Raw genomic sequence first — 26,715 nt, forward strand, 5'->3', positions numbered from 1 at the left:
TAGTTAATATGAAATGTTTTGTAAGTGTAGAGAATGACAGTTAAAAAAGCACTGGTTTCCTAACATTGTTGATTTAGAAGTACATTTAAAAATGCAAGGACGGATAACCCTTCAATACGTCTGTGGTCCAGCCATCAAATCCTGAGGTCAAAAAACCAAAAAGGACACAACAAAAAGGCTCTTGCATTGTGTGAAGCCTCTTCCCTAAGCCAGGGCCTTCTTAATCCTCAACCCAGGCAACTTCTTTCAGATGAAGTAAGGCATACTTCATTCATTCATAGGTCCCACTCAAACAGCGACGTGCCTTCAACCCTGTCAGTCAACGGTGAAAGACCATTCTTCCCAGTGCGAGAACACGATCAACATTGTTTTATCACTTAGCATTATGTTGTATTATACACCAATGACAAGTTTCTCATTCATCTAGTGTTTTTAGTTCTTCACACAGAGCCCCACATGAGTGCCTGCTTCAGTTTCCATTCTTTACCCAAATTCATCTGGGAAGATTTTGCTTAATCTGTTTAACCAATCAAAAAAGGGCAGGAAAGCTACATAGCCAATCACCTTCCTTGAACAGTTAAATAGTCCCTTTCTGTCTGTTGGTTTAACTTGAATCCAAATGTCCAACAGGGGCTCCCACTCTGATTCTGATCTTTAATACCATCTGTTTTTAAACAGTAACCATTTAGCTTATGCACCACTGTGAATGAATATTCAAACTGCTCGACTGGAATACGTCGCTCACCCCTACTGTTTGAGAACGCCGTTAAAAAAAGGCAGAGATGTCTGTCGGGTCAAGTCATTTCTTTCATGTGAGCCATTTGATATTGTTTTTCTCCTGATTTGTTTGCGGGAGCTGATGTTTATCAGAGACTGTTATTTGAGACAGTCAGCACATGCCATGTCTGAATAACACACAAAACTGACGTAACATCAGACACCTGTGTGGCTGATCTGAGACCACGATATTTGTGTGTGTGTGTGTGTGTGTGTGCGAGTGTGTGTGTGTGTGTCTGCGTGAAGGCAGATACTCAGAGGAGAGGTGTGTGAAGATCACTATAAAGCGAACAATAAGACACAGGTCATTAACAGACATTCATGAAGCAGTACAGGTCAAGCACACAGCAGTGTGTCAATCAGATTTCATACACAGGTTCACATGTGAGCAACAGCCACTGCACCACAGTTATTGCTTAGAAAGCAGGGCACGTGCGCGTGCACACACACACCACACACACACACACACACACACACACACACACACACTCCACACACACACACACACACTCACACACACTCACACAAACAAACCAAATGTTTGTAGTTCATATGATTCTGTGCAATGAACAATGAAAATTAAACAACAACCAAAAAAAAAAAAAAGGTTTTGCACTTATTTTATAGGCCTGCATATTCTGTGAATAAAGCATTGATTTCTTAGTAAAAGAAACGAATCTAAAATAAAAATACAAAATGAAAAAAAAAAAAATGAAGTGTTTCCTCTGAATGAAAGGATGAGCAGCACTGGAGAAGTGATTTTCAGATTTCAAACTCATTTTACAGGCCTGGATGAGCCAAAGCAAAGTCAAACCTCTGAAACCTTCAAAAACAGGCTGTTTCAGAAAGTTTCAGAAGAACTAACTACTCTAGATAAATGAACTCAAGTTCACCAAGAAAAAAACAAAAACAAAAACAAAAAGGCTTCAGAAATTAGGTTTCGCCTCTACCTCCTCAAAACCATAAAGAGACTGTGGGCCTTTGACACTTCTCAGACACTGTCTTTGGTTCTGGCCAGCTCCTTTAAAAAAAAAAACTAAAACTAAAACAACAATGAGTCCAGCTGCATTCTCTCAACGATCAACTTCACCCTTAAAAGCCCCCGTATAAAATTTCATATCTATCATGGCATAAACTATATGTGTATATACAGAGGGTCTCTGCTGTGCCAGTCTGTTCCTTTTAGACCCTGCCCGGGTTTATGCCACCTCTGGAGCTGCAAAGGCACTGCTGCACACGAGGGGGGTTCCTCTGGATGAGGTGCCGCTCTGGCCCAGCCGATCAGGCGAGACCGGCACGGCGGCCCAAAAAACCAGAGCGTCCTACAGCGGTCCCTGTTGTCCTGCCCCCCCCACCGACCCTCCATCGAACCTCGGGTCAAACCCGGCCCCTTACAGCGAAGTCAGGTTTGGATCTTCTCTCCGCGTCTGACGGATCAGAATGAGCGCAGGTAGAAAAGAAGGGAGCACGGAGGACTGGGGGGAGGTGGAGGAGAGGGAGGAGAAGGAGGAGGAGGAGGAGGAGGCGGACTAACAGGTGTCAGCCCTGAAGCTCGTCGAAGCAGGTGTCACACACGCGCACGGGTTTCTTGGAAGACGGCGTGAGCGCACTACGGGCCGAGCATTCCGCGCAGAAGATGTTGCCGCAGTGTCTGCAGTGGTGCTGAGGAAGAGGAGGAAAGAGGAAAGACGAAGAAGAGTTAAGAGTTGACTGGTAGAGGGTCCGACATGTCAGTTCAGGATTGGGTGATCTTTCAAACTGTCCCAGAAGATCTAGGTACTGTTGCATTCAGCCCATGAAAGAATTACGTCTGGCAGGAAGTGACCTGACGTTGAGCCCAGTGAAAATTAGCATCATCTGCTGTGTTTGACGGCCTTTGTCAGGTATAATGAGACTTTTGACGGCGTGCGCACCTTTGAGGGGATTATTCTCAGACAAAGGGACACAACTGGTTGCATAAAGAGGGTAGAAAACTGAATTTAAGAGCACGTTGATACTGTTGACATTTCAAAGCTCTAATTGTCCCTGCAATTGTGTTTTGGTACAATTACGTGATTCCATTCATCTGCTGAAAGGATCACACCACAGCTGTCAGTGGAGGTTTGGGCTTTGATACGCAATATTACCTGTTTATACGACAAAATCAAACAGTGTCCTTTGAGTGTGAGGAGTGACTCAGCCCAGTGCATCATTACCATGCCACTGATCTCAGACTCACTGAGTATTCTCATTGAGCAGCTCCTTCAAAAAACAGGTCTCTGTGCGTCTGTGCATGCATGAGCGCGCGCGCGTGTGTGTGTGTGTGTGAGAGAGAGAGAGAGAGAGAGAGAGAGAGCGAGCAACTCACCTTTCTGACAGTGACAGAGAAACCCTTTCCACACGACATGCAGTTCTGTACTTCGTGATCCTCTGCCCACTTCCGTGTGAGGGTCTGTGATTGTTTAATCTATACAAAGAGGAAAAGGCAAGTGTTAGCGTGGCAACAACAGCATAACTACAGGGCATTCATCATTTCGCCTCAATTTACACAATTGAGGTCTCTCACGAAAACTCCCATCACGACTAATCAAACTCCTTGTTGAATTAAAGTTCGAGATAAATTTAACATGAGAAAGTGAACAAGTATTAAGCAATGCATTGCAACCACACAGCCAAATATGGGGATTACATGCATTATTCAACATACATGTGTAAAAAAAAAAACAAAAAAATGAGAAGAGATATGAAAACTGCATCTGCAAATGCAAAACTAAGTGGTTGTGGGAGTGCTAACCCAGTGGAGTGGGTTGTATCTCTCACCAGTAGAGACTGGTTCTCTCTGCCCAGCTCCTGCATGGCGCTAACCCAGTGGAGAGGAGTGTATTTCTCACCAGTAGAGACTGGTTCTCTCTGCCCAGCTCCTGCATGGCACTAACCCAGTGGAGTGGAGTGTATTTCTCACCTGTAGAGACTGGTTCTCTCTGCCCAGCTCCTGCATGGCCGCTGTTGTGTCGTCTAGCTTCCGCCGCATCTCCACTACTTTAGCCTGTAGCTTCTCTATTTCACCCTCCCCTTTCACACACCTGCAACACAAAGACACACACACACACATAGTTAGAATAGATATGGAGCTTAGAACCCCAAACGAACAGTGTTCAGTAAAGAAAAAGGAGAGAGTGAGTGAGAGAGTGAGAGAGAGAGAGAGAGAGAGAGAGATAAAGAGAGCACAAACAGTACCCAAGAAGAGGAGAGAGGAGGAAGGAAGGATGAAGGGAAAAAAAAAAAAGGTAGAGAAATGTAGAGAGAGTCCTCTTCACCTCTCCAGCAGCGCACGCCTCTCGTCCTGGTTGTTCTGAACCGTGGCTTCCAGGACGGCTATCTCTCCTCTCAGCTCATCCGTCTGTTTCTCCAGCTCTCCCACCCGCCGCTGGCTTCCCTGCCATTCCCGCTTCAGCGTGGCCACGTTCTCGTTCAGGGCCGTCACCTGCATGTTCAGCATGGTCTCGCTTTCTTCCCTTTTCTTCTCCAATTCTTCTTTAGCCTTCACCTCCAAAGCCTAGTCACCAGTTGGAGCAACACAGAGAGAGAGGGAGAGAGGGAGAGAGAGAGAACGAGGTTCTTAACCACTCATAAACTGTCATGCACTTTTACGCACACTAGTGTTAAAATTACAATTACAATTTGGCATTTAGCAGATGCTTTTATTCAAAGCGACTTACAATAAATGCATCAATCAGGTTAAATAAGCCCACAAGTGCAAGATCGCGATAAGGATGCAAATGAATTAATCTCAGTATCACGCTCCCATAAATTCTGCGACGATAAACAAGACCCGCGACATAGGGACAAGGTTTTTTTGTTTTGTTTTTTTTTTTAAATGCCACAACACAGAAAGAGAAGTCATGTAGTGGGGGACAGGTAGGTTTTCAGTTTGACTTTCTAATGTAGTGCTGACTTTCTAAAGCAGGATCGCCCAAATCCAGTTTGGAATGGCAGAATCATTCTGGTTCTCACGTCAACCAACAAATGTGATCTTTGATTGACTGGTAAAAAAAAAAAAATGCCTCTAATCATTAGGCGAGAGCAAAATGCAGAAGGACTGGATTTTGGGAATCCAGTTACAGAGCATTTGTCAGACGAGGTTAAGGTGTAGCAGCACCGTGAACTCGACGTGAAATGAATCCAATCGGACTGCACAATGGCACGATGACTCATCTGAGTGCGTGTGAGCGTAAGACCATGTGGATCGTGGCGCTCTGTTACCAGTTGCTGTTGGACTTTCTCCGTCTCTGCTCTGAGTTTCTGCTCGGTGTGAGTGATGGATTCTCGTGTCTTCTGGTGATCTTTCTGTTCCTGCTCCAGGGCGGACTGGGCTGCCTCCACTCGTCCCTGAATCTCCAGTTTCTGCTGAATCAACAGCTGCTTCGCTGCCTGCAGCTCCTTCAGCTCCTACACATACACACACACACAAGCTTATCACACAAAGGTCCTCATGGCTTCCTTATTGTATCTCAGTGAGTCAGCAGTAACTGATAAGTCAGCAATACGGGAAGAAGTTAAACATGGAATGGGACGAAGCTGTCTCACTTTTTCAGTCTTCTCTCCCAGAGCTTTCAGTTCAGCGGTCAGTCGACTCCTGTCTTTCTCCAAAGAGTCTCTAACCCCCTTAAGCTCCTCGATCTGACTCCTCTCCTTCTTCAGATCCTCCTGAGTCAGCTCCTAAAAGACAGGAGGCACACACACACATATCGACTGACAGAGGTTCTTTGATCCACAAAGCCTGATGAAAGATAGAAGAAAGCCAGTTCTACACGAGCCCCGCAGGACCACCAGAACCATGGAGTACCAGAACCATGAATTAAGACATGCCAGAATCCAAACGTTACCACTACTGCTTCTCAGACATAACTCAGATATAATGTTTATTGTGAATGATGTTCCATATGTGATACTAAACGAGTTTGTTTTACAGTCATGTATTCATGTGGAGTTGTGATGCCTGTAACACTACCTAGGAACACTAGTTCTGATAAACGCTTAAGGAATGATTTGATTTGACTGGTTACCTGCTGTTTCTGGAGCTTTTTCATGGCCTCCTCCTGCTGACGAAGCTTTTCCTCTCGCCCGTGAACTTCTTGCTCCAGGGATGTGCGTTTTGCCTTCAGCTCCTGGATCTCAGTCTCGTGGTTGGTCAGTAGGTTTCGCTTGGTCACCAGCTCCTCTTGGGCCAGAGCCAGTTTCTCCTCGCAAACCTAATAATCACATGCAGCCATTTCTATAAACCGTTCTAAAGGCACATGTAACGCACGGGTATTTAACACTGGTCACGTAATCCAACAGTTGCATAGATTCTGCTTCCTAACAAATACGTCGCAGTAAGTCACTATCTGGCTGAGGTGTACACGCACCTGTTTCACAGGTGAGAATCAATCCTCCATTAGAAAGTGAGACAAACATTTTGCCTTTAATTTTATTGATCCAACTTGTAAATTGCGTCTCACAAACACACACACACACACACACACACACACACACACACACACGCAAGTACCAATACACACACACACACACACAAACACACACACACACACCTTGAGGTCTTGGCGTATGGCCGAGACTTCGGACTCTTTGCCGTAATAGTCTGACTGTAGTTTAGCCAGGCTTTCCTTTGTGCCCTCCAGGCTCTTCTGCAGCTCTGCGCTGCGGCTCTGCTCTGAACTCAGCTCTTTTGACAGCTCTGCTATCCGCTCCTTCAGCTTGGTCTCCTCCTCTGTCTGAGCGACACAAACACACGGTGTTATGGCTGGTACGTACAGACTGTGGCTTCGGTGCGGACTGAGTGTGAATGCACGGGGTTAAATGACAAACCTTCTTGGTGTGAGAAGCCTGCAGTTCAGACACTTGAGTCTCCAGTTTCTTCTTTTCCTGGCTGAAGGACCCCTGTGCTGTCTTTAACTGTGCCCGCAGTTGCTCCGTCCCCTTTTCCTTCTCTTTAAGAGCCTCCTGGGTCTGCGTCAGCTGCGCAGTCAACGCAGTCAGCTGGGATTTGAGCCCCTTCTCTGCCTGAATGTGAAATCCAATCATCATCACTAAGAACAAAAGACTTGTTGATGTTTGGAAAGAGATGCTACATACCAATCTTTTATGCTATTTTAGTTGTGCCACAAATGTTAGAAGATCATATCCAAGCCTTGGCATTGATAATTTTGGCATTACAGTGTACGTTACGTGTGGCTTATAAACCAGTGGGAAGTGTGAAAGCATTTTAGGTCTTCCTCTCCTCTCCTTACCTCAGTCATCTTCTCCAGTTGACCTTTGACCTCACTAAGCTCTTTAGCTGTGGCTTCAGCAGTCTTCTTCAGTTCCTGCTGGATCTTCTGATGAGACTTCTCCTACACGTATGAGGGGGACGTTTAAGGAGAATAAGTCAGCTTGTCTTTGCAGTTCATTTGTCCTTTCAACATCTAAAGATAATCATCTGTAACTGATACCTTCATCTTCACCTTCATCATCACAAAGCGATCGAGAACCCACCTTTTCCTCCAAGGCTGCCTTGTTGCTCTTCTTCTCCTTCTCCAGCTGGGTCTGGCCCTCCTTTAGGGCTTTGGAGGCTTTACCCAGATTCTCTTTCACAGCGGCCAGCTCTTTGGCCTGGGTCTCTTTCTCCTGCTGGACTTTTTGGAGCTCCGTGGTCAAGCCTTGGACTTTCTTGTCTAGCTCTGCCTGCTGACTCTGCCTTTCCTGGGTCAGCTTGTCCAGGTTCCCCTGCAGGCCTGTCTTCTCCTGTTGGATCTTCTTCAGCTGCTGCTGCGTGTCCTTCAGAGCTGATGCTTTCTTCTTCAATTCCTCCTGCAATGTGGCCACTCTGAAACAGAAAGATGGTTGTTTAACATCTTAAACGTTCAAAAACAACTTTAAAAGCTGTTTTCTGAACGACTGACTCTCCTGCAATGGCATCAAATCACATTGATCTGTCAAAACATGTATGTTATGCATAACTCGATTAATGACACATACAGGTTAAGAGACTAAGTCAGAACAGGCAACATAATGTAATGAATGGTTACAAATTACCCCTGTTTCTCTTTGTCCAGTAAATGGCTGAGTTCTTTTATTTTCTTTTCCTGCTCAGTGATCTGTGCCTGAAGCTTCTGCTGCTCCTTCTGGGCTTGATCCTTCCCAGAACGCATTTCCATCAGCTCTGTCTCCGTTTTCTGTCCAACAAACACACACACACACACACACACACACACACACAGACACAGAAATACACACACACACATACACAGACACAGACACACAAACAGAAACACACACACACACACACAGCGTCCATGAAGAGCTTTCCTTATGAACCAAAACCACAGAGAATGCCTAAATAACGTCTTCCCTAACGAACGTATAATAATAAAACCGGGCAATGAGTGCTCGAGACAGATTCGTGCTTGGAGCGTCGAGCGTTTTTGATTTGACTTTGCTGTGGAGACTCAGTCACTCTGCAGTGCATGGGAGGCAGGTTCATGTCTCACACAGCGTAAAGCGTTAAGGGAGAGGTACTGACTTTGGCCTGACTCTCCAGGTGTTCCATCCTCTGCTCGCAGCTCAGTAGTTTGTCTTTGCTCTCTTTGAGACTGTTCTCCAGCTGGGCACACTGCTCCAGTTTGTCCTGCAGCCTGCGACCCTGCTCCTCCAGCTGGGCCTGACTCTTACTCAGCTCCTGCAGACACAAGCAAACACACACACACACACACACACACACAAACATGTACAACAAACGCACACACCCATCATACATACATTACTCTGTCTATTTATAATCAAGACTACTGTTAAAACAAACCAAACATTGTGAGTATTGCAAAACATTTCTAACGTAAATACAGTGAACTTAAACCCATTCATTTCAGATTTGGGAACAGGCCTTCAGGGGGATGTTTCTGGGCCCCAGCACTGACAGGGGTGATATTAAGCCGCTTTTATTGTGAGCAGTTTTTATATCTCATATCTGACCACTGATCTGAGTCAACGGTAAATGTTGAATACCTCTATGAGCTTCCACACTGCAGAGCTGAACTGAATTCTGAATGATGCATTTATAGGAAGTCATGTTTTTTTGTTTATTTAGTAATTCATTTTTACAACTTGTCATTGTCTGATGTTTGACCTGCCAGTTCTAAGTGATTCTCTCTAACATTTGTTTATCTATGAAGAACCGCATATTCAAATAGAGCACTTCCATATGCATATGTAAAGTGCACAGTTCCACACATTTATTGAAGACTTAGTATTTCTGATAACACGGGCCGTGAGTTTCGATAATCGGCCGGGATAAAGTTAGTGGGGAGAGAAGAACGTATTTTGGATGGGTACCCACTTGTTGTTTGTCCTGCAGTGCATGCTGGGCTGTCTCTAGGTGGTTCTGTAGATCTGCCCTCTGAGCATTCTTGGCTGCCTCCGCAGACAGCAGCATCTCCGTCTTAGCTTTCAGCTAAAGACATGCAAACACATCAACACACAAACAGTCATCATGTTTGTCAATGAGCATCAATGTTTCAGTCACCATAACATTTAACTACCAGTATCAATACTATATAATATTATAATTACTCAACTGCTTTTCACTGCCATAACACATAATAATAATAATGATAATAATAATAATAATACATTTATTTATAACATGCTTTTCTCATACCTAAAGCATGACATAAATCACTCAGAAAATCAGAGTGATATTCATCATTCATCTGAGATTAACTTTTTAAAATTTCTGATCATACTTTTTCTTTGTTTAACTGTCATCACACTGACATGTCTATTTCTGTGCCATTCAGAGCAGCAGACATACCTGAGTATCAAGCTGGGCCACTTTCTCCTTGCTCTCAGTGAGCTGGGTGTTAAGCTCAGCGATGGTGCCCTCTAGAGTCTGGCAGCGGTCTTGCGCTGAACGCAGATGAGTCTTCTGCTCCTGCACCTGCTCATGCAGGTTGTCCTGGGCCTGTTTATGGCTCTCTGATTGGTTCTTTAGCTTCTCTGTCAACTGTGCAATCTGTACAAGAATAAAACCACGATAAAAAAATGTGTTTCAGAGGTAAGATGTGAGATGTGAGTAAGTGCTTTGGTAACACACGCTGCTGTATAGCTCTGCTGGACATTTTGCGTGCATGTGTGCGTGCATGTGGAGTGTATGTGTGTGTGGTGTGTGTGCCTGTGCATGTATCTATGTGCTTCATCTCCTACAGTCTGTAGTTTTTCACTGTGCGTGTGTGTGCATGTGTGTGGTGTGTGCGTGCACGTGTGTGCGTTTCTATCCTCCTGTACCTGCTCCTGCAGCGAGTGGTTCTTCTCCTGGAGCTGGTTGAGTACGGCTGCCTCTCCCTCTCCTGCCTGGATTTTGGCACACAGGTCCTCTCTCTCTGCCTCCAGCTGACTCACACTGTCTTTACTCTTCTGCAGCAAGGCCTCCAGGTTCTGGATCTTCTGGTCCTTATCGCCGATCTGACGCAGCACCTGCTCCAAGTCGTTCTGAGAGACGACAGAAAAATCCCAGGTCATCTACGTGTTCCTTTAGAGCACTTCAAACAACGGAAACTTACACTCAGACGATAAAAAAAAGACGGAAAATTATTCATTACTTTAAGTAATTATATGAGTGATTCCTAGAAATGACCAAAAAAACCCAAAAACAAAACAAAGGTTTTAGTAAACGCTGATGTTACCTGGGCTTCTCTCAGTTTGCCGTTGGTGGTCTGTTGTAATGTCTGTATCTCCTGATGCTGCTGTTTGGCTTTCTCTAACTGATGCTGCAGATCGGTCGACTTACTGGTGCTCTCCTTCAACTGGAAAAAAAAACAAAAAAAAACAAACACACACAAACATAGGTTAAGATACCACTCATCTCCACTTTGTAAAAGTAATTACATACAAATACCGTTTGGTTGTGTAACATTCATGCAAACACTCCACCAAGCTTACATAAGTGTACAAAGTCAGTCTACATCAGTTTTACCTGTTAAAGAACACAGTAAACTCTATTGATATTAATGAGGATTTTATCCATAGGACTGACTGTGACTGCTGATAAGTATTCCTATCACTGAAAACAATGAGAATAATGAGGCCAAGACCTCAGTGAGTCAAACTGTGGCCCCATCCACTCCCATTGTTATTCTATGAATGCTGATTATTTCAAATCCTGAATCTCAGCTGATACAACCAGCAGAATACGTCAACAACGTTTTTTTTTTTTTTTAGTTGGATAAAAGTCAACCTTTCCTAAACGTGTTAAGGAATTTGATTCCTTTCCACCTTGATTTTGATATCCTTATTTAATGCTAAACATGCATTTCCAAACTTAGAAAGGAAAACTCCCACTCAGAAGGCAAACGACCTACCTGTTCCTCCAGACGGGAGAGTTTGAGTTGCAGGTCTGCTGCCTGTTGCTCTCTGTCTTTGAGTTTCTCTCCTGAGAGCTGTCTCTGTTCCTTCAGCCTGCCCTGCAGTTCTCCCAGCTGCCTCTCTGCCTCCAACAGCTTGGCATGGAGCTAAACAGGTCAGAAACCACACAGCCCCCGTCACTGACACTGCCGTCTCACAGTGATGACGCCAGACAAGACCTTTTCACGTCGGTCATGCCCAGTTTTTTTTTTTTTTTGTACATTAACTTGTATAAAATTGTGTATAAATTTGTACTTAAAAAAGGATTCACTTTGAACATATTTGAAAATATTAAATTTGTATATAAATCGCAAACTTCTACAACATAGTGTATAGGTTTGCATGAAAAGACGGCTAACTTGTATAAAACTGTGAACAGATTTGTATGAACATTTGTATGGCAAGACCAATCAGTTAGGGATGCATTTAGGCCAATCAGTAACTTGAAAAAGACGACAGCGTGACATTTGACAGCCATCTTATTCAGACTGTTGTGGTCAGAGTGAGTCATCTTGCACATTTTGCATGTGGAGTATAATCTGTCTGGCATCTGAGGTGTGTGTGTGTATGCGTGCGTGTGCGTGCATGTGTGTGAATGTGTGTATCTAACCTGGCTGATCTCACTCTGTTGCTGCAGCCCCTGGCTCTCTCTCTCCTCTCTCTGCTGTTGGAGCTGTTTCCTCTCCGCCTTCAGCTCCTGCAGCTTCGCCTCCAGCTCGCTCAACTCCCCCCGGAGCCGCGCCACCTCTTCCCCACGCTCCCCCAGCTCAGCCTGGGTCCGGCCCAAAGAGGCATCTGCCGCCGTGGCCTTGGCCTGGATCTCCTGCAGCTCCAGCTCCCGCTGGTGCAAGCTTGTCTGAAGGGCTTTTTTAGCAGCTTGCTCCGAATCCAGGCGCTCCTCCAAATCCTGGTTCTCCTTCTCTTTACGACCCAGCTTCTCGGACAACAACTGAGTGGATGAACAAGCGAGTGAGGAATCTTACTTCAGAAAGTTAGCAGAGTTTTGGTCGTCATATTCTTCAGTGGTCTATGTGAACTAGTATCCTAGAGCCAGTATATTTCTAAGAGCAACAGTCTGGTTATGAGATGACGATGGGTTTGAGCAGTTCATTGCTAATCTGCTCCAAAGCTCTGTGACCTAAGAGACAGTCATAACTGTATCTTGCTCAAGCCAACAGAATCAGAATGAAGCTTAATGTAATCCACCTAGCCCAGCTCATCCGGCGTCACCTGAGGCCAGAGACGATAAGACAGAAGCCTAAGATCTGTAATTGAGAAACACCACTGAAGCTGACAAAACAAAGCATGCGGTCTAATCTGTTATATCCGAAATACCAAAAAGTGCATCTTTACACTTGTTTGTATCAAATCATACCAAAGTACATGCTGGCCAACACCATGAGTGACAACATATTAGAAAAGAAAAAAGCCCTGGACACAAACAAGAAGGATTTGAGGATACTGGTATGACTTTGAGATTCCCAAACATGTCATCTTGGTCAAAGTACGCAGTGTCGTTACAGAAGGGCAGTTGAACAAGGCCTGGGATGGGCCCATGACTACCAGTAAGCGTGTGTTCTGACCTTTGTCCTAATGCTGTCATAAAGACAACATGCCTGCTGATGGACGGCGCTGCTAATAGGAGATGCTGAAAGGCAGATATTTTCAGCTTCACTTATCTTCACTTTCATCTTTCCCTCGTTTCGGTTTTGCCCTCTAAGACCCTCCTAAATATCTGCTCTCCTTTCTGCCTCTGTCCTCCGTCTCTCTTTCAATGATTCATTCCATGACTTTTCCCTTATCACCTAACCCCTACATGCACTTATCTGTTTTGCTGCTTGGGCAAACACAAATAACACATTATAGCATGACACAACAGCGTCATACTGGAATGACTTTGAGATTCCCAAGCTTGTCGTTTTGGTCAAAGTACGCAGTGTCGTTACAGAAGGGCAGTTGAACAAGGCCTGGGATGGGCCCATGACTACCAGTAAGCGTGTGTTCTGACCTTTGTCCTAATGCTGTCATAAAGACAACATGCCTGCGGATGGACGGTGCTGCTAATAGGAGATGCTGAAAGGCAGAGGGTGACATCCCGCAGCGGACCTTTTCCATCTGGACAGCAGCTGAACATTTTTTTTTTTTTTTTTTAACGAGGAGCTTTCGCTTAACTTTCATCTCTCCCTCGTTCCAGTTTTGCCCTCCAAGACCCCCCTAAATCCCAGCTCCTCTTTCTGCTTCCCCCCCCCCCCCCCCCTCCTTTTCAATGACTTTCTCTGACTCTCATTTCTTTCTGCTGTTCTGGTTCATTCCATCACTTTTCCTTTCTCATCTAACCTTACATCCACTTATCTGCCTTGCTGCTTTGGCAAACACAAATGACACGTTTGAACATGACACAACAGTAAAGCGTTTGACATCTCACCCGACCGTCCTTGTCCGAATGTTTATTATAACACACCGAATGTCTGTAACTGTTTGATGCGACCACTTGTAACACTGTAAATGAGTGGATTAAATGAACGTAAACTGAATTCATTAAAAGATAAAAGAGCAGAGTGACATCTGAGTGGAAGCATCCAAAAGGAATCAAAGAAACCAACCGCGAGTACTAATGTACTTACTAATGAACCTATGAATACACCTCCTCACTCAGCTCTTACTCTCATATCAACACAAACTGCTTAATTACTTGTATAGACTCAGTCATTTCCCAATGGTCTTCTTTCGTCCTCCGATATCCCTCTGTCTGCTATCCATCTGCAACTGTTATCCACCCATTCCATCCCTCTAATCCCTCTCTCTGTCTCTCCCTTCAGCTCGCCTAGTTCAGAGAAACACCCGTTTGTGTTTTTTTTTTTTTTCCCAGAGGCACCGTGCCACTCCGCTCTGATGGTCTAATCCTCCCTGACAACATAGACAATGGAACCCAAGTAGCCACAGCTCGTTACCTGTACCTCGTATTTCACCCTGAGTGACAGAATCCGCAGAGCACAGTCCAGCCCCTCCCCAGTCAACACCCCCCCCCCCCCCCTCTCCCCCCCTCCCCCTCCCCAAACCGGTTTAATTATAGAGCAGCTGGACACTGTGTGTCAACACACTTTAAGAGGCTGGTGAAAAAGCACGGTGTGATGACAAGAGAGAGGAGTGATCCTGGACTGGACAGGCCAGGACAGAACAGAGCGGGTTCCAGTAAAATACTGCGGCCTGCTCCCATTAAAGGGTATCTGGGATGGCTCGTAAATAACGAGACCGTAAACTTAAATATGGAAGCCGTTTACAGGCACATTTCTGTCACAAAGACGTTGACATGTGTGGGTCACCTTCATTTGGTCACGGTGAAGGTTAGGGTTTTGGGTTTTTTGTCCCCTCCCTCCCTTTATACATCATGTTGGGATGTTCATCTCTCTTGCAACTGAACTACTAGCAAACTCACAAAATCACAAACATGTAAACTGGCTTAAAAAAAAGTATCTTAAAAAAAAAAAAAAGAGTGGACAGCAGATTAAAAAAAATACACATTCACAGATCTCTGTTATTTAGAAAAAAAAAAATCTATCAAAAACAGTACCACGTTCCGTGTTAATCCCGTTAATGTTAAATTAATTTGAGGTTTGTCAGTACTCCCTTGGGTCTTAAAAAATGTAAAAATGTAAAAAATGATCCACACTGCACCCAAAAAAGACTCCTTCAGAGAGGACCTGAGTCAGATTTCAAACATGAATGGGGTTGTTCTGATTCTTCACTCTGTGGCCTCTCAGAGGAACATGTTTGCATGTTTACCGTAAGTGTATCTGGATGCTGAGGTCGCGATGTACTGAAGATTACTGAACATCTTTTTCCATGTTGTGTGTGTGAGTGTGAGCTTGTGAATGTGTGTGATTGTGTATCTGGCTGTGCTGTTGTATTGAAGCTCACAACGGACATTTGTATGCTGTGTGCGTGTGTACGTGTGTGTATGTGCTGTGTACGTTCTGCATGCGTGTGTGTGTGTATAACTGTTCTGTGTATGTTGTGTGTGTGTACCTGACTCTGTTGCCGCAGGTTGTTAAGGTTGCTCTGCAGTTGATGAATCTGTTGGGTGCATGTTGTGTGTGTGTGTAAATGTTGTGTATGTGTTACGTGTGTGTGTGTGTGTAAATGTTGTGTATGTGTTATGTGTGAGTGTGTGTGTGTGTGTGTGTGTGTGTACCTGACTCTGTTGCTGCAGGTTGTTAAGGTTGCTCTGCAGTTGATGAATCTGTTGGGTGTACACTGCTGCCTCCTGCGGGCCTTTCTCCAGTTCTGCCTTCAACTGGGAGATTGTTGTCTGTATCACACACACACGCACACAGAGAGAGAGCAAAGATGACATGAACAAGACAAGTTAAACAGATTCTAGAAAAAATCCCGGACTTTTGCAGACACGAAAAACATAAGAAACATAACACACAGTCTCCAACACAGAACCAATAAAAACATGCTCAGCATAGAAACAGGTACACAGCAGTCCTTTCATTGGGTAGATGTTATGTTACGAGCGGCAAACATTGACTAACAGTCCACACAAACCACTAATAAGCATTCCATTATAAAATAAAATCAATAGAAAAAAAAAACGATTCTTTCAGTTACATTGCGCATATAACTGTATAACAAACGGATTCTGAAAAACAGACAGTTTCATAAATATATATCAAATAAACAACAAACACAACACTTCTCTGCAAATGTACGCATCGGTAAATTAAAAAGCACCGGCATTTTGACGCAATTGATGGAGAACATCGAAACCGAGGCATACGAGAATGGGAAGTGTTACCTCTAGTTTGCGAATCTTGACGTGAGAAGAGAACAAGTAGGGTGTTGGGGTGAAGGAGTGAAAGAGAAACAGAGAGAGACGAACACACAGGTAAGTGAGAACAGACACAGGACACAACACAGATTTATAAGATATATCTAAAAAGGCGTGGGGCGGGTAGTGTGCTCAGAATGCACTCCTAAAACTAGCGGGGCTCAGGTTGAGACCAGACTGTTTTTAGGTGAATTTCAGCCCGGGAGGCATGCGTTGATAAATATCTCAATTAGACCTGCCAATAATCTGTTTTACATGACAAGAAATATTAACTTCAGTAACTGTAGTGATTTGATGCAATAAACGTTGCACAGAGCAAAATATCAAGTCTGGATTCATGCTGCCGTTTGATATAGAAAATTCATATCAAGAGTCATCTGAAATTCAAATGAGCTGGCAATGAAGTGATGAAAAAATATCAATTAAAAAAAACATTTAAAGACATTTGGACATACAAAACTACTAAACACTGTCTGACTCACTCTCACTCCATCCCCCCCCCGAGACGTCACAGACGGATCTCAACCTTGCACCATGTTCTGATACAGGGTTAGGCACTGACCACGCAGCCATGTGCTTGTATGTACCCCACCTCTCAGAATAAGACAGATCATCCAGGATCAGTTTGTGCCTTTCATCATCTTAATGAGTGCAAGTGTATAAAATAATTGGAGCTGATCCTTGACCAGCAGTCTTAATCGTGCATGGTTAAGAAATATGGGGTCCAACATTATCAAACACAGCCAGTAGGGGGCAGAACTAACCTTTGACAAGTGAAAATGACAAAGGTCACCTAAACCAAAGGTTGAAGAAGTGCAGGAAGTTTTTTTTTTTTTTGCTTTTTTTTTTTTTTTTGAGTACACTTTTTTTCTTTTTCTTTCTTTGGATAGGGGTGAATGTCCCTTCCTGCTGGTACTGTCTTTATAGTCCCAGTGCCGATACTGGGTCAGGAGAAGCAAAGGTTTTGTGGCACTTGATTAGAGGTGTGTTTACGGGAAACACTGCTGAAGGTGGCGCAGCCAGACGGTTAATGTTTAACCACAGGAATCTCTTACAGAGAAAACATGTCAGTCAGAAACCCAGCAGATTCACTTGAAAGACTACTCTGTGATTAAACGGCCTTTAAAAGAGCCATTTTTCTGTGCGCTGGGACAGTCCGCCTCTTATTCACAGGCATGTAGACAATAGTGAAACGGTGAATGCGTACAGTTTTGGACCACGGTGGCGTTGCTTGCTTTGTATTGTCAGGTTGTGCAAAGACAAACACGGCATTCAATTTGTTCAATAAAATCAGAGTTGAGGCCTGAAAACGTCAATGGGGACTGACGCGGGCATTCACCTTGAGCACACAGAATTATCGATTATTTCTCTGCGTTCGTGACAAATTATACTGCTACTGCCAGGGAAAGGACAGGGATCTAGTCAGGACTGATAGGACAGTGAGGTGATTACGTTTGTCTCTCTCTCGAAGAATACGAGATCATGCCTTAAACGTAAACTGTCTCAGCTTTCAAGACCTGAATGTTAATCTATTTTTATATCCACCTTGTTCAAAGACGAACAGAAACAGTCTTACGTAATGCAGTTAAAAACTGTCTTGATAAACAGTGCTGGCCCCTGGGACTGAGAGCCAATCACGCATTGCTCTTGTGCCTGAGGTAAATGCTCATTGGTCAGTCCATTTCATAATGGGAGATTATTCTCTGAGCTGAAATCAGCTCAATATGGGCTTTACCACTAAGGTTAACCCTTAGCGATGAGTTTTCAGGTAACAAGTAATATGGGCAATAGTTAGTAATCTGGGGTAAACTCTCAGAGGTTTAGAACTGCACTATAAGTTACCTGACTTTATTGTGTGTGTGCTTTACTTCGGATTTAGTTTGATGGAACAGGACATAGGCCTTACCTCACAGGTACATTAACAGCAGCGGGTATGGTCCTTACCTCTGAGCTAGTAAAGTTAGCCTGCAGTTGTTCGTATTGACTCTTGAGGCGCTCTGACTCCTCTTCTCTCTCGCGAGTCATGCTGTCCATTAGAGTCTGGACCTGCACTAGCTCCTTCTTCAATACCTCAACGTCTTCAACCCCAGGCCTCTGGAGCTGAGCAGAAAAACACAAACAAAACAAGCCAAAACGTTTTGTGCTTACATATGTAGGCAGTGTGGGTATCGTGTGATAATCTCTGAGAGGTAGGAGAGCTAAAGATTCTGGATTCTGGCAGCAAGTGATCAATACAAATGTCAGTCAAAGGGCAGCGAACATGTACAACACAAAACACCTGGCGACTACGGATACACGAGTGAGCGTGTGTTACCAGCTCCGTGGCGAGTTTTTCTTTCTCCTGTCTCTCTCTCTGCAGGTCCTCGTTCAGACTGGAGACTCTCTGCTCCGCAGCCTCTCTCAGGCTTTTCTCCTCATCATAACGGGATTTGATATCTTGACAGGAGCAGACAGAAATACTCCCACTGTGACAAACTCATCAGACTCTCGCCATCCCATAATACTTGCTACTCTTTAAGAGAGACCTGTCTCAAAAACTAACACGTCCAAAGACAAATTGCCTCAGTGGCACGGGGATGATGCTCCATTAGAAACAGCAGAAGTGGTGAGACACTGTGATGTATCATTCTGCACCAATTAGTTTCTCCACTTGACGTAAAAAATTAGCACTGGCTTGTTAAATTATGAATTAACACAAAGAGTCAGTTCAGTTACACCACTACTGACAGATTCCTGAATACATACTGTTGTACGTTATGAGGCAACATGTTACTGAAGTCTCCTGCAGCCTTTGCTTCACCAGTTTTCACTTACCTACAATCTCAGTGGCTAGCTGGGCAGCTTTTTGCTCAAACAAGTCCTTCATTTGCTTAATGTTAAATTTTTCTGTCTCAGCTTCATGAAGCTTCATCTCCAACTCTGTAAACACATGAGCACCAAAAATGATGAAGACACAGATAAAATAAAATAAAAAAAAACAAAGACTTAGAGCATGCACAATAATCTCCACTCTTTACTACTCTTGGCCCCGAGCAAAACATGGTAAAATTACAATCAGTTTACCTGATTCATCTACTTGACCATCACTGTGTGGACCCTGAGAAGGAAAGAAACTGGAGTAGTTCAAACTACAGGACTGGATTTATAGAATTATACATAATTCTATGTACACTCATTCTAGAAAACTGGCTGTTGACAGTTAAGAGGTATTTTAAACAAATTACTTGCTTAAGCTGTCCTTGAACTTTGTCAAGCTCTTTCTTCAGTTCCCCAGAAAACCATCGCTCCTCCTGAAATGAAGTAATAAAATAAATGTGCAGTAGCTTCTACAGTAGCTTCTCTAAGTGTGCAGTGTGAGAGAAATAAAGAGAAACCCCCAAAACGTATCAGACACATCCCATACATCTGAGGTGCCATCTACAGAGAAAGGGTACTGTTGAGTGATTTCACTCATGTTATGGATCGTGTGAAGAACAGAACAGAAGATGAACGAACAGAGACGTACCTTCAGTGATGCCTGCAAATCCTGAACTTCCTGTCTTAAGAGGGCTAGGTCTTCCCTATATGACAAAAACATGAGACATTACTGATACAGCGTAATACACTGTCAGGTCAGACAATTCCTAGACCCTCTGTCTTAGGGGAGCTTGTGTGAAAAACATGTGACATTACTGATACAGCGTAATACACTGTCAGGTCAGACAATTCCTAGTCCCTCTGTCTTAGGGGAACTTGTGTGAAAAACATGTGACATTGGCATTACACACTCTACTACAATATCACGTCTGACCAGGTGCAGTGGCACAATTTTCTCGAATTTTCTTGAGAACAAATCACTTGAAAATGTATGAAAATGATACAAATTGCAAAATCACAGACCTCTGAAAGAGTGACATTTAATGTTCTCAGCAAAGAGAACTGAAGTGGGGGAAAAAAAAAAGTATGTTCTGTTGTTGAAATCTCTCTTACGAGGTTCTATCACACACAGGAAACACTATGTCAGACACCACAGACTCATCTCAAAGAGAAGACAGTTATCTTTTTTTTCTCTCCTTTTTTTTTTTTTTGGGTACCTTCTGACATCATAACAGTGATGTCACTACAGCAGCAGACTCTTTCTGTGGAATGGTGGATATAACATGCATATCAGAGAGGCGTGATCTGGGACCGTACCGGCCAGGGCCGAGATGAGACGGCTGATCGGCGCTCTCGTGGTACACTTCATAATGTTTAAACAGCTCCTCGGCCGAGTTGTGAGACTTCATACACTGTGGACAAATAAAGCCCTGGCGGGGAAAGACACACATCTCAGTGAATGGGTGGGGTGAAAACGGGGCAGATGCTGGAGGGAAATAAATGACAAAAAGCATACTGAACCTCTTCACAACTGCCTTCACTTCAACTGTTAAAGGGCTGCACAGTTTAACTTTATACACGCAAAACTTTCACTACTGCATATAAAAGATTATCATGTAAAACATACAACTTTTACCTTTAGGGCTTTATTGTCACAGAGTATATTAATTATATGTATTTTCAACAAATTAAGGAATTAAAGACACAATAAAGACCCTGAGTGCTGAACCAAGTCAATTATTGTAGTTTCACATCATGGGAGGAGGACTGACGACAATTGCAGTGTGATTAAATGTGAATGGTGGATTGTAGGCTGGGGAAATGGGTTACCTCTGATGTCTCACTGTTCATATCAGCAGAGGGCTGCTCTGCTTCTGAGTTCTGTGCCCCCCCCTTCCCAGGAGTCTGAGAGACAGCGAGAGAGAGACAGCGAGAGAGAGAGAGAGATAGAGATGTCAGGTCAGATCTCTGCCATGCTGTGCTACACTACACAGTACTGACAGCTCTGATGCCACTGAGTGGGTCCAGCAGCGGGAAGCACTCTGACAAAGGCCAGGGCTTTGGCTTGGCAAGGGCATTCCAAACATAAGAACGCGAGAGGAACTACGTCCCACCGCTGCGGTCGAATCCGAGATCCTCTCATACTTTCTTAGACGCTTCCATTCAGGACTAAACCACTGCTCGTCTTTGCAATGAGGCACATGACACTGTTTAAGGAGAGAGTTTCTGGCATTTTCCACACTTCTGCTGTTGCCTGCAAACTACTTAAAACAGACCGCTACTACTCTTGCATTAGAGCTGAGACAGCATCGATTCCTGTAGTCTGGTCGCTGAGTTTGTGTGTGTGTGCGGGTAGATGGATGTGAGAGAGAGAGAGAGAGAGAGAGAGAGAGAGAAAGAGAAAGAGAGAGAGAGAGAGAGAGAGAGAGAGAGAGAGAAAGAGAAAGAGAGAGAGAAAGAGAGAGAAAGAGAGAGAGAGAGAGAGAGAGAAAGAGAGAGAGAGAGAGAGAGAGAGAGAGGTGTGTGTGTGTGTGTGTGTGCGCGGGTAGATGGATGTGAGAGAGAGAGAGAGAGAGAGAGAGAGAGAGAGAGAGAGAGAGAGAGAGAGAGAAAGAGAAAGAGAGAGAGAGAGAGAGAGAGAGAGAGAGAGAGAGAGAGAAAGGGTGTGGGAGCTGGGCGGAGCAGGGCCTAAGCATGGCTGCTGCTCAGTGTCACTTGAGGACACACTGTCACACATGCAGGGCTGAAACGCAACACCCTCTTGGAGTGGAGTAAAACATTTCCAACACCAAACTTTTGGCTGAGGAAGGCAAATCCCAGCGGGCAGAATATACCAAAACAATGCTTTACAGAAATGCTTTGATTCACCCTTGACATTCAGAGCTGGCTAATCCTCCAAGGGCAGTCAAACTTTAAAAACCTTGCATGTGAACATAACAGCAAACCCTGACCATGGGCAAAATGAAAGGATCAAAAAAAAAAAAAAAAAAAAAAAAAAAGGGAGCTCTATGTAGCTATGGCTACTTTAATGCACAATTATCTACCTCAATAGTAGTTATTATTACTAAGATGATGTCAGCATTCAACATGTGATTTGCCATAGGAGCCATTTCAATCACTCTTGGCTCGAGAATGAAAAACAAATCAAATCAAAGTGAAATGTTTTATCCAGAAAGTTCTGTGAAAGGCAGCAATAAGAGAAGCATACATCTGAGAGACACACCATATTTGATCTGTCTCAGTTTGTTGTAACTGCAGAGATGAAGAGTCATTCTTGTCTTGCACTGTGAACGTACACTTGAGAGAAAAGTGTACCTTGCAATGACTCTTACATCATAACACAATAATAACAACAACACACAAACAACAGCCAAATACATTGGCTGCTTGAGACAAAAAAAAAAAAACCAAAAACAAAAACGTTGAAAGATCTTTTGAAGTTAATATTTATGTGTGCATGCCTGTTTGTGTCTTTCCTTGAGGAAAATATCACACTCCTCCACTGCAGATGGTGTGACCTAATTTTACAGAGAGCCTGCTATAGGAAAATCAACAAGGAGCCAGACTGTCTTCATTTTAAATAGGCCATTTCTCTTCCAAAGTATCCTTATTCACAGAGAGATTCCAAAACATGTCTACCGATACCACGAAAATTTGATCCAGGAACATTCGAAACACTTTAAAAAGAGATACAATGGCAAATAAAATATAGGGGGGAAAACAATCCATTGATTAAGCCATCAGGCTGGAGAAATGAAGACCAAAGTGAACGTCTTTACCGACTATTAACTTGCAGATAACATTTTTCAATTTGTTCCAGACATTGCTAAAAACCACTACTCCTACAAGTTTGTAGCCCCCAACTATCCACAAATGACCTGACCGAATGGGGCGCGAGAATGAGAGTAATTACTGGGACTGTTCAAACGCTATGAAGAAAACTATTGCGCACAACTGCAGAAAACACTGATCCACATGCTGACGTCCTGCTTATCCTGCTACATTGCAAGAGGGAACTTCCTTTACTGTGAAAGTCTATAGGCGTGTGCGTCAATGAATACATCTGAAGGAACGAATGACGGGGTTTGGAAGTCTAACAATGACAGAGTTGTATGCTGCTAGAACACAGCGTAGCCTATTAAACACTCTGAGTAAGTGGCAAGATAGGAGCCAAGCACCACATCTTGACCAATTCAACAATCAATGAGCCACAAGGCCAGCTGTTAATTATCGTGCCAAATCCTCTGGGGCGTCTATTTTTTGGACCGGATTAAGTTTTCCCAGGAGTACAAACAATTCCAAAGACTTACGGCACGTCTTTAGTTCAATTTACGTGTTCTTTAAATAAATATCCGATTTATATAACATTGTAGGCAAACTGGTTGTAGGCCATTTGGAGTGGTCATTATGCCAAAATGCAATCTTGTGACCACTTACCGGACACAAACCACTCCTCAAAACACACATGCACAATGAATGGGGAACAAAACAGAAACAAACTATCAAAAAAACCGCAAGTTATCTGAACTAATCTTACGATCTCCGCAATGACACACACAGATTTCGTTTTGGACGTTCTAAATTTCCTTTTAGTTGTCTAGACAGACGGCCAATTAATCAGCTAGTAGTTAACCTAGCGAGATGGCTGGCTACTAGCTTGCAATGCTATGTGGAATCCAACCAACACGTTTGCACAACACCTAGCTGACAGTAGCTAGTAGGAAAACAACAGTTCTTTGAAGGGACTTATCAATTATAAACGTTACATAAATTGTTTAACTAACGTATAAATCTGAGAAATTATTCACTTCTTCAAAGGCCTGTCACTGCGGAGAGGTACAGGCCTCTGACTAGCTAGTTAGCTCACTCAATATCTAACCTTACTGCTCAAGGAAGGGACCAAATGACTAGCTAGGTAGTTAGCTATGAAGCTAACGTCACATTCACATGGAACGTCTGCAGAAGAATTTGTCGATTCGATGCCTTACCATTTGCAGTATCCGTCTGAGCATGTTGTTGATCTATGTTAGTTTACCGTCAGAAAAAAACAAAAACAAAACAAAATCTAACACTGATTGATGAGTATTTTCTGAGACACCTGCCCTGACCACCCCAGCTTCAGCAGCGCTGGTAGGAGGAATGATACACAGGGGGTGGGACCGGTTGGAATAGGGCTCTGTTCAAGATATTAATATTTGTAAATAGTGCAATCTCTTTTAATCAAAGAGAAAATTAAAAGTTTCAGCACGCTCTCAAAGACAAGTTATTTTACAAGCAGCGAGTCGATTCAACATAGTATACATGTTGCTTGGGTATTTATTAAAAGCGTCTATATTAGACTCCACTGTATTTTGCTAAAGTCTATCAAGGGAAGGAGCCTTTTTTTCATAATAAAACTGCAGATTGGATTTATGCCACCACAACGGTAAATGACACCCTTTCACTCTCAGTACATACAAGGATTTACATTCTGAGGGGCAGGAATTGTGTAAGAGAGCGATAATATATCCATTCTTTTCCAACAGATTGGCAGAAGGTGCAAAGCAAAAACAAAACAAAACAAAACAAACAAACAAAAAAAACCAGATATTCTATTTAAAATTCATTTTTGTTTTGTTTGTTTTTTTGGCCCTCCACCCCCCCCCCCCCCTTTCGGAGGACAACTTTATTTATTTCTTTATTTTTAAAAAGTGCAGATTCAGTACCTTCAGTGAAGTCGCTCCGCAACCCATGCACCCACCCTGATAATTCCTAGACAGACAGACAGACCTACAGATAGAGGAATGACGAGACATAACAACAACAAGCAAAAGGACAGATAGGCACATAAAGACACAAGCATGAGAAGACATGACAAGACCAAGCAGGCAGACAGACAGACAGATGAACAGACTGACATCACAGGCCATGATGGGACATGGCAAAACCAAGCGGGTGGACAGACAGACAGACAGACAGGCTGACATAACAAGATAAGACAAGACCAGGCATTGAGTACAACGGGTTGTATGGAAGTAAATGGGGAAGTATATGTGTGGATGTGGAAGGTACAATCAGTCAGTTAATTAACACATTTATTCATTCATTTGCCATCCTGAATCCTCCATAACGTAGCTTATGAATGCAATCCCAACCCCAAAACTGAAATGCTCCAACAACTGGGAGGCAGTTTATGAGAACTGAAGGACATTTTTGTGAGGTAATGTTTTCACACATTTAGAGGAACTGGACAAAACCACATCTTACCAAATCTTGTTCGGCACTTCAATCTCTCCACGTGATACAAAATGGTACCAGCGTTAAAGTTAAGTAAGTGTACATTCTCTGTTTAATGTTGCTGGATAATGTTTCAACGCTTCCTGCTACAGACTGATTTTTGTCAGCAAAGCAATCTTACCTGAGGTGCCTGCCCCATTCCCTTGGAACCCTTCTGTCATCAACACTGTCACGGTTTGTATTTTGAACTTATGTTTCCCATTTTTGTTACGGTGGTTTTCCAGCTCCTTTTCGTTCTTTCATTTATGTTTTTGTGATTTGTATTTTGTTTTTGTGTTTCCTTTTGGTCCTTTTCTCCATTTGTCTACATTCTGGTCTTTTGTATGGCATTTACATATTACCACCTGATAACAACCACACTGACCACTTGAATACAGCCTCAGAAACCCCTCCCACATAAGAAAATATAATTGTTTCAGAGAGAGGAGAATGCAATTTACAAGTGGCCAAACCGGGGGAAAACAAGGTAAAGAAAAAAAAATAGGAATTTTATTTCATCAGGGAAGAAAAATAAAGATAAATGAAAAAACAGTTTCTTTAATTAAAGGGGGGAAAAAGCAGTGGTAAGATCCTGCATTTACCTATAAGTAATTTAGGGATGGCACAGCAGCTGTGTGAAACCAGGGAGGCCAAAAACAAACTGGCGGAAAACTGTGACTTCAGAACTGAGAACGGCTAACTTAACTTGGGGTGGGGCACAACATGCTGCACAGGATAGGACTAGATGGAGACAGACGGTCGCAGCCTTATGTTCCACAAGGAACGAAGAGGATTAAGTAAGTAAGTAAGTAAGTAAGTAAGAGTAGCTGTGTAACCACTTAAAAGTTTGTTAACTACGAATATTTGCAACAGGCAATTTCAAAAAGTAATGATCACCCAATACATGACACTGTCATGATTCCTCACAGGCTAATGTGCTTGCTTATCTAACCATTTACATGATATGTCACAGAGAAACCTAAATACGCACTTGACATCCATCTGGACTGATCATTACTATTAGAGTTACATGTAGAATCCCAGCAGACTCCCACCTCACCGTTCACTGTTAAACTAAGTGACCTGTAAGGGCCTAAGCTTAAGCATTTCTTACACTTCTTAGAGATGTGTTACAGTTCTGATGCATTTTGGACAGCAGAGATACTCACAGTCAGACACTCTGAGAGTAAGAAGGGGGCATTTGTCCCTGTGAATAAAGATAAATCACTTTTGTTTATTAGTATACATACATCATATTATACAACAGTTTTGGCCGCATTTGACAGTGTTTTATCAGCTCTCAGCATGGTTTGGTGAAAACAAAAACAAAAAAAAAAATCCGCTATGAAGATTCAATTGTGAGAGCACCGAGAAAGGAAACTACGACCGCAGAAGTGACTGTGAGACACCTCTATATTTTACGACATTTTACCCTAACAATGACATGTCAAGGCTTTTACAATCATTAATCTGAATACAACATAATCCCTCTGCTATGTCTCAAATGAGTCGTACATCAGATTGCCAAATGTATTTATTTATTTACTCATTTATTTTAAATGAAGGGGTGGGTCATT

The 26,715-nt window shown here is 43.2% G+C and overlaps 1 protein-coding gene across 1 annotated transcript; it reads right to left on the reverse strand.

The window, feature by feature from the left end:
• Window positions 1–1,265: 1,265 nt before the first annotated feature.
• On the reverse strand, window positions 1,266–23,967 carry eea1 (early endosome antigen 1). The gene is made up of 29 exons (XM_030789896.1): window positions 23,872–23,967; window positions 20,714–20,788; window positions 20,201–20,313; window positions 19,533–19,587; window positions 19,252–19,317; window positions 19,091–19,124; window positions 18,842–18,946; window positions 18,342–18,463; window positions 17,972–18,127; window positions 15,386–15,502; window positions 11,804–12,142; window positions 11,151–11,300; window positions 10,476–10,595; window positions 10,078–10,281; window positions 9,605–9,805; window positions 9,131–9,244; window positions 8,318–8,473; window positions 7,831–7,970; window positions 7,291–7,621; window positions 7,047–7,148; window positions 6,625–6,819; window positions 6,348–6,530; window positions 5,823–6,008; window positions 5,344–5,475; window positions 5,020–5,205; window positions 4,074–4,312; window positions 3,719–3,839; window positions 3,125–3,223; window positions 1,266–2,439 (listed from the first exon to the last, which is right to left on the reverse strand). Exons 1-29 carry the CDS (start codon window positions 23,893–23,895, stop codon window positions 2,317–2,319), a joined length of 4,188 nt encoding a protein of 1,395 aa, XP_030645756.1. The 5' UTR covers window positions 23,896–23,967; the 3' UTR covers window positions 1,266–2,316.
• Window positions 23,968–26,715: the final 2,748 nt, after the last annotated feature.

This window comes from Chanos chanos, chromosome 13, assembly GCF_902362185.1.
Source record: "Chanos chanos chromosome 13, fChaCha1.1, whole genome shotgun sequence".
NCBI classification, from domain to species: Eukaryota; Metazoa; Chordata; class Actinopteri; order Gonorynchiformes; family Chanidae; genus Chanos; species Chanos chanos.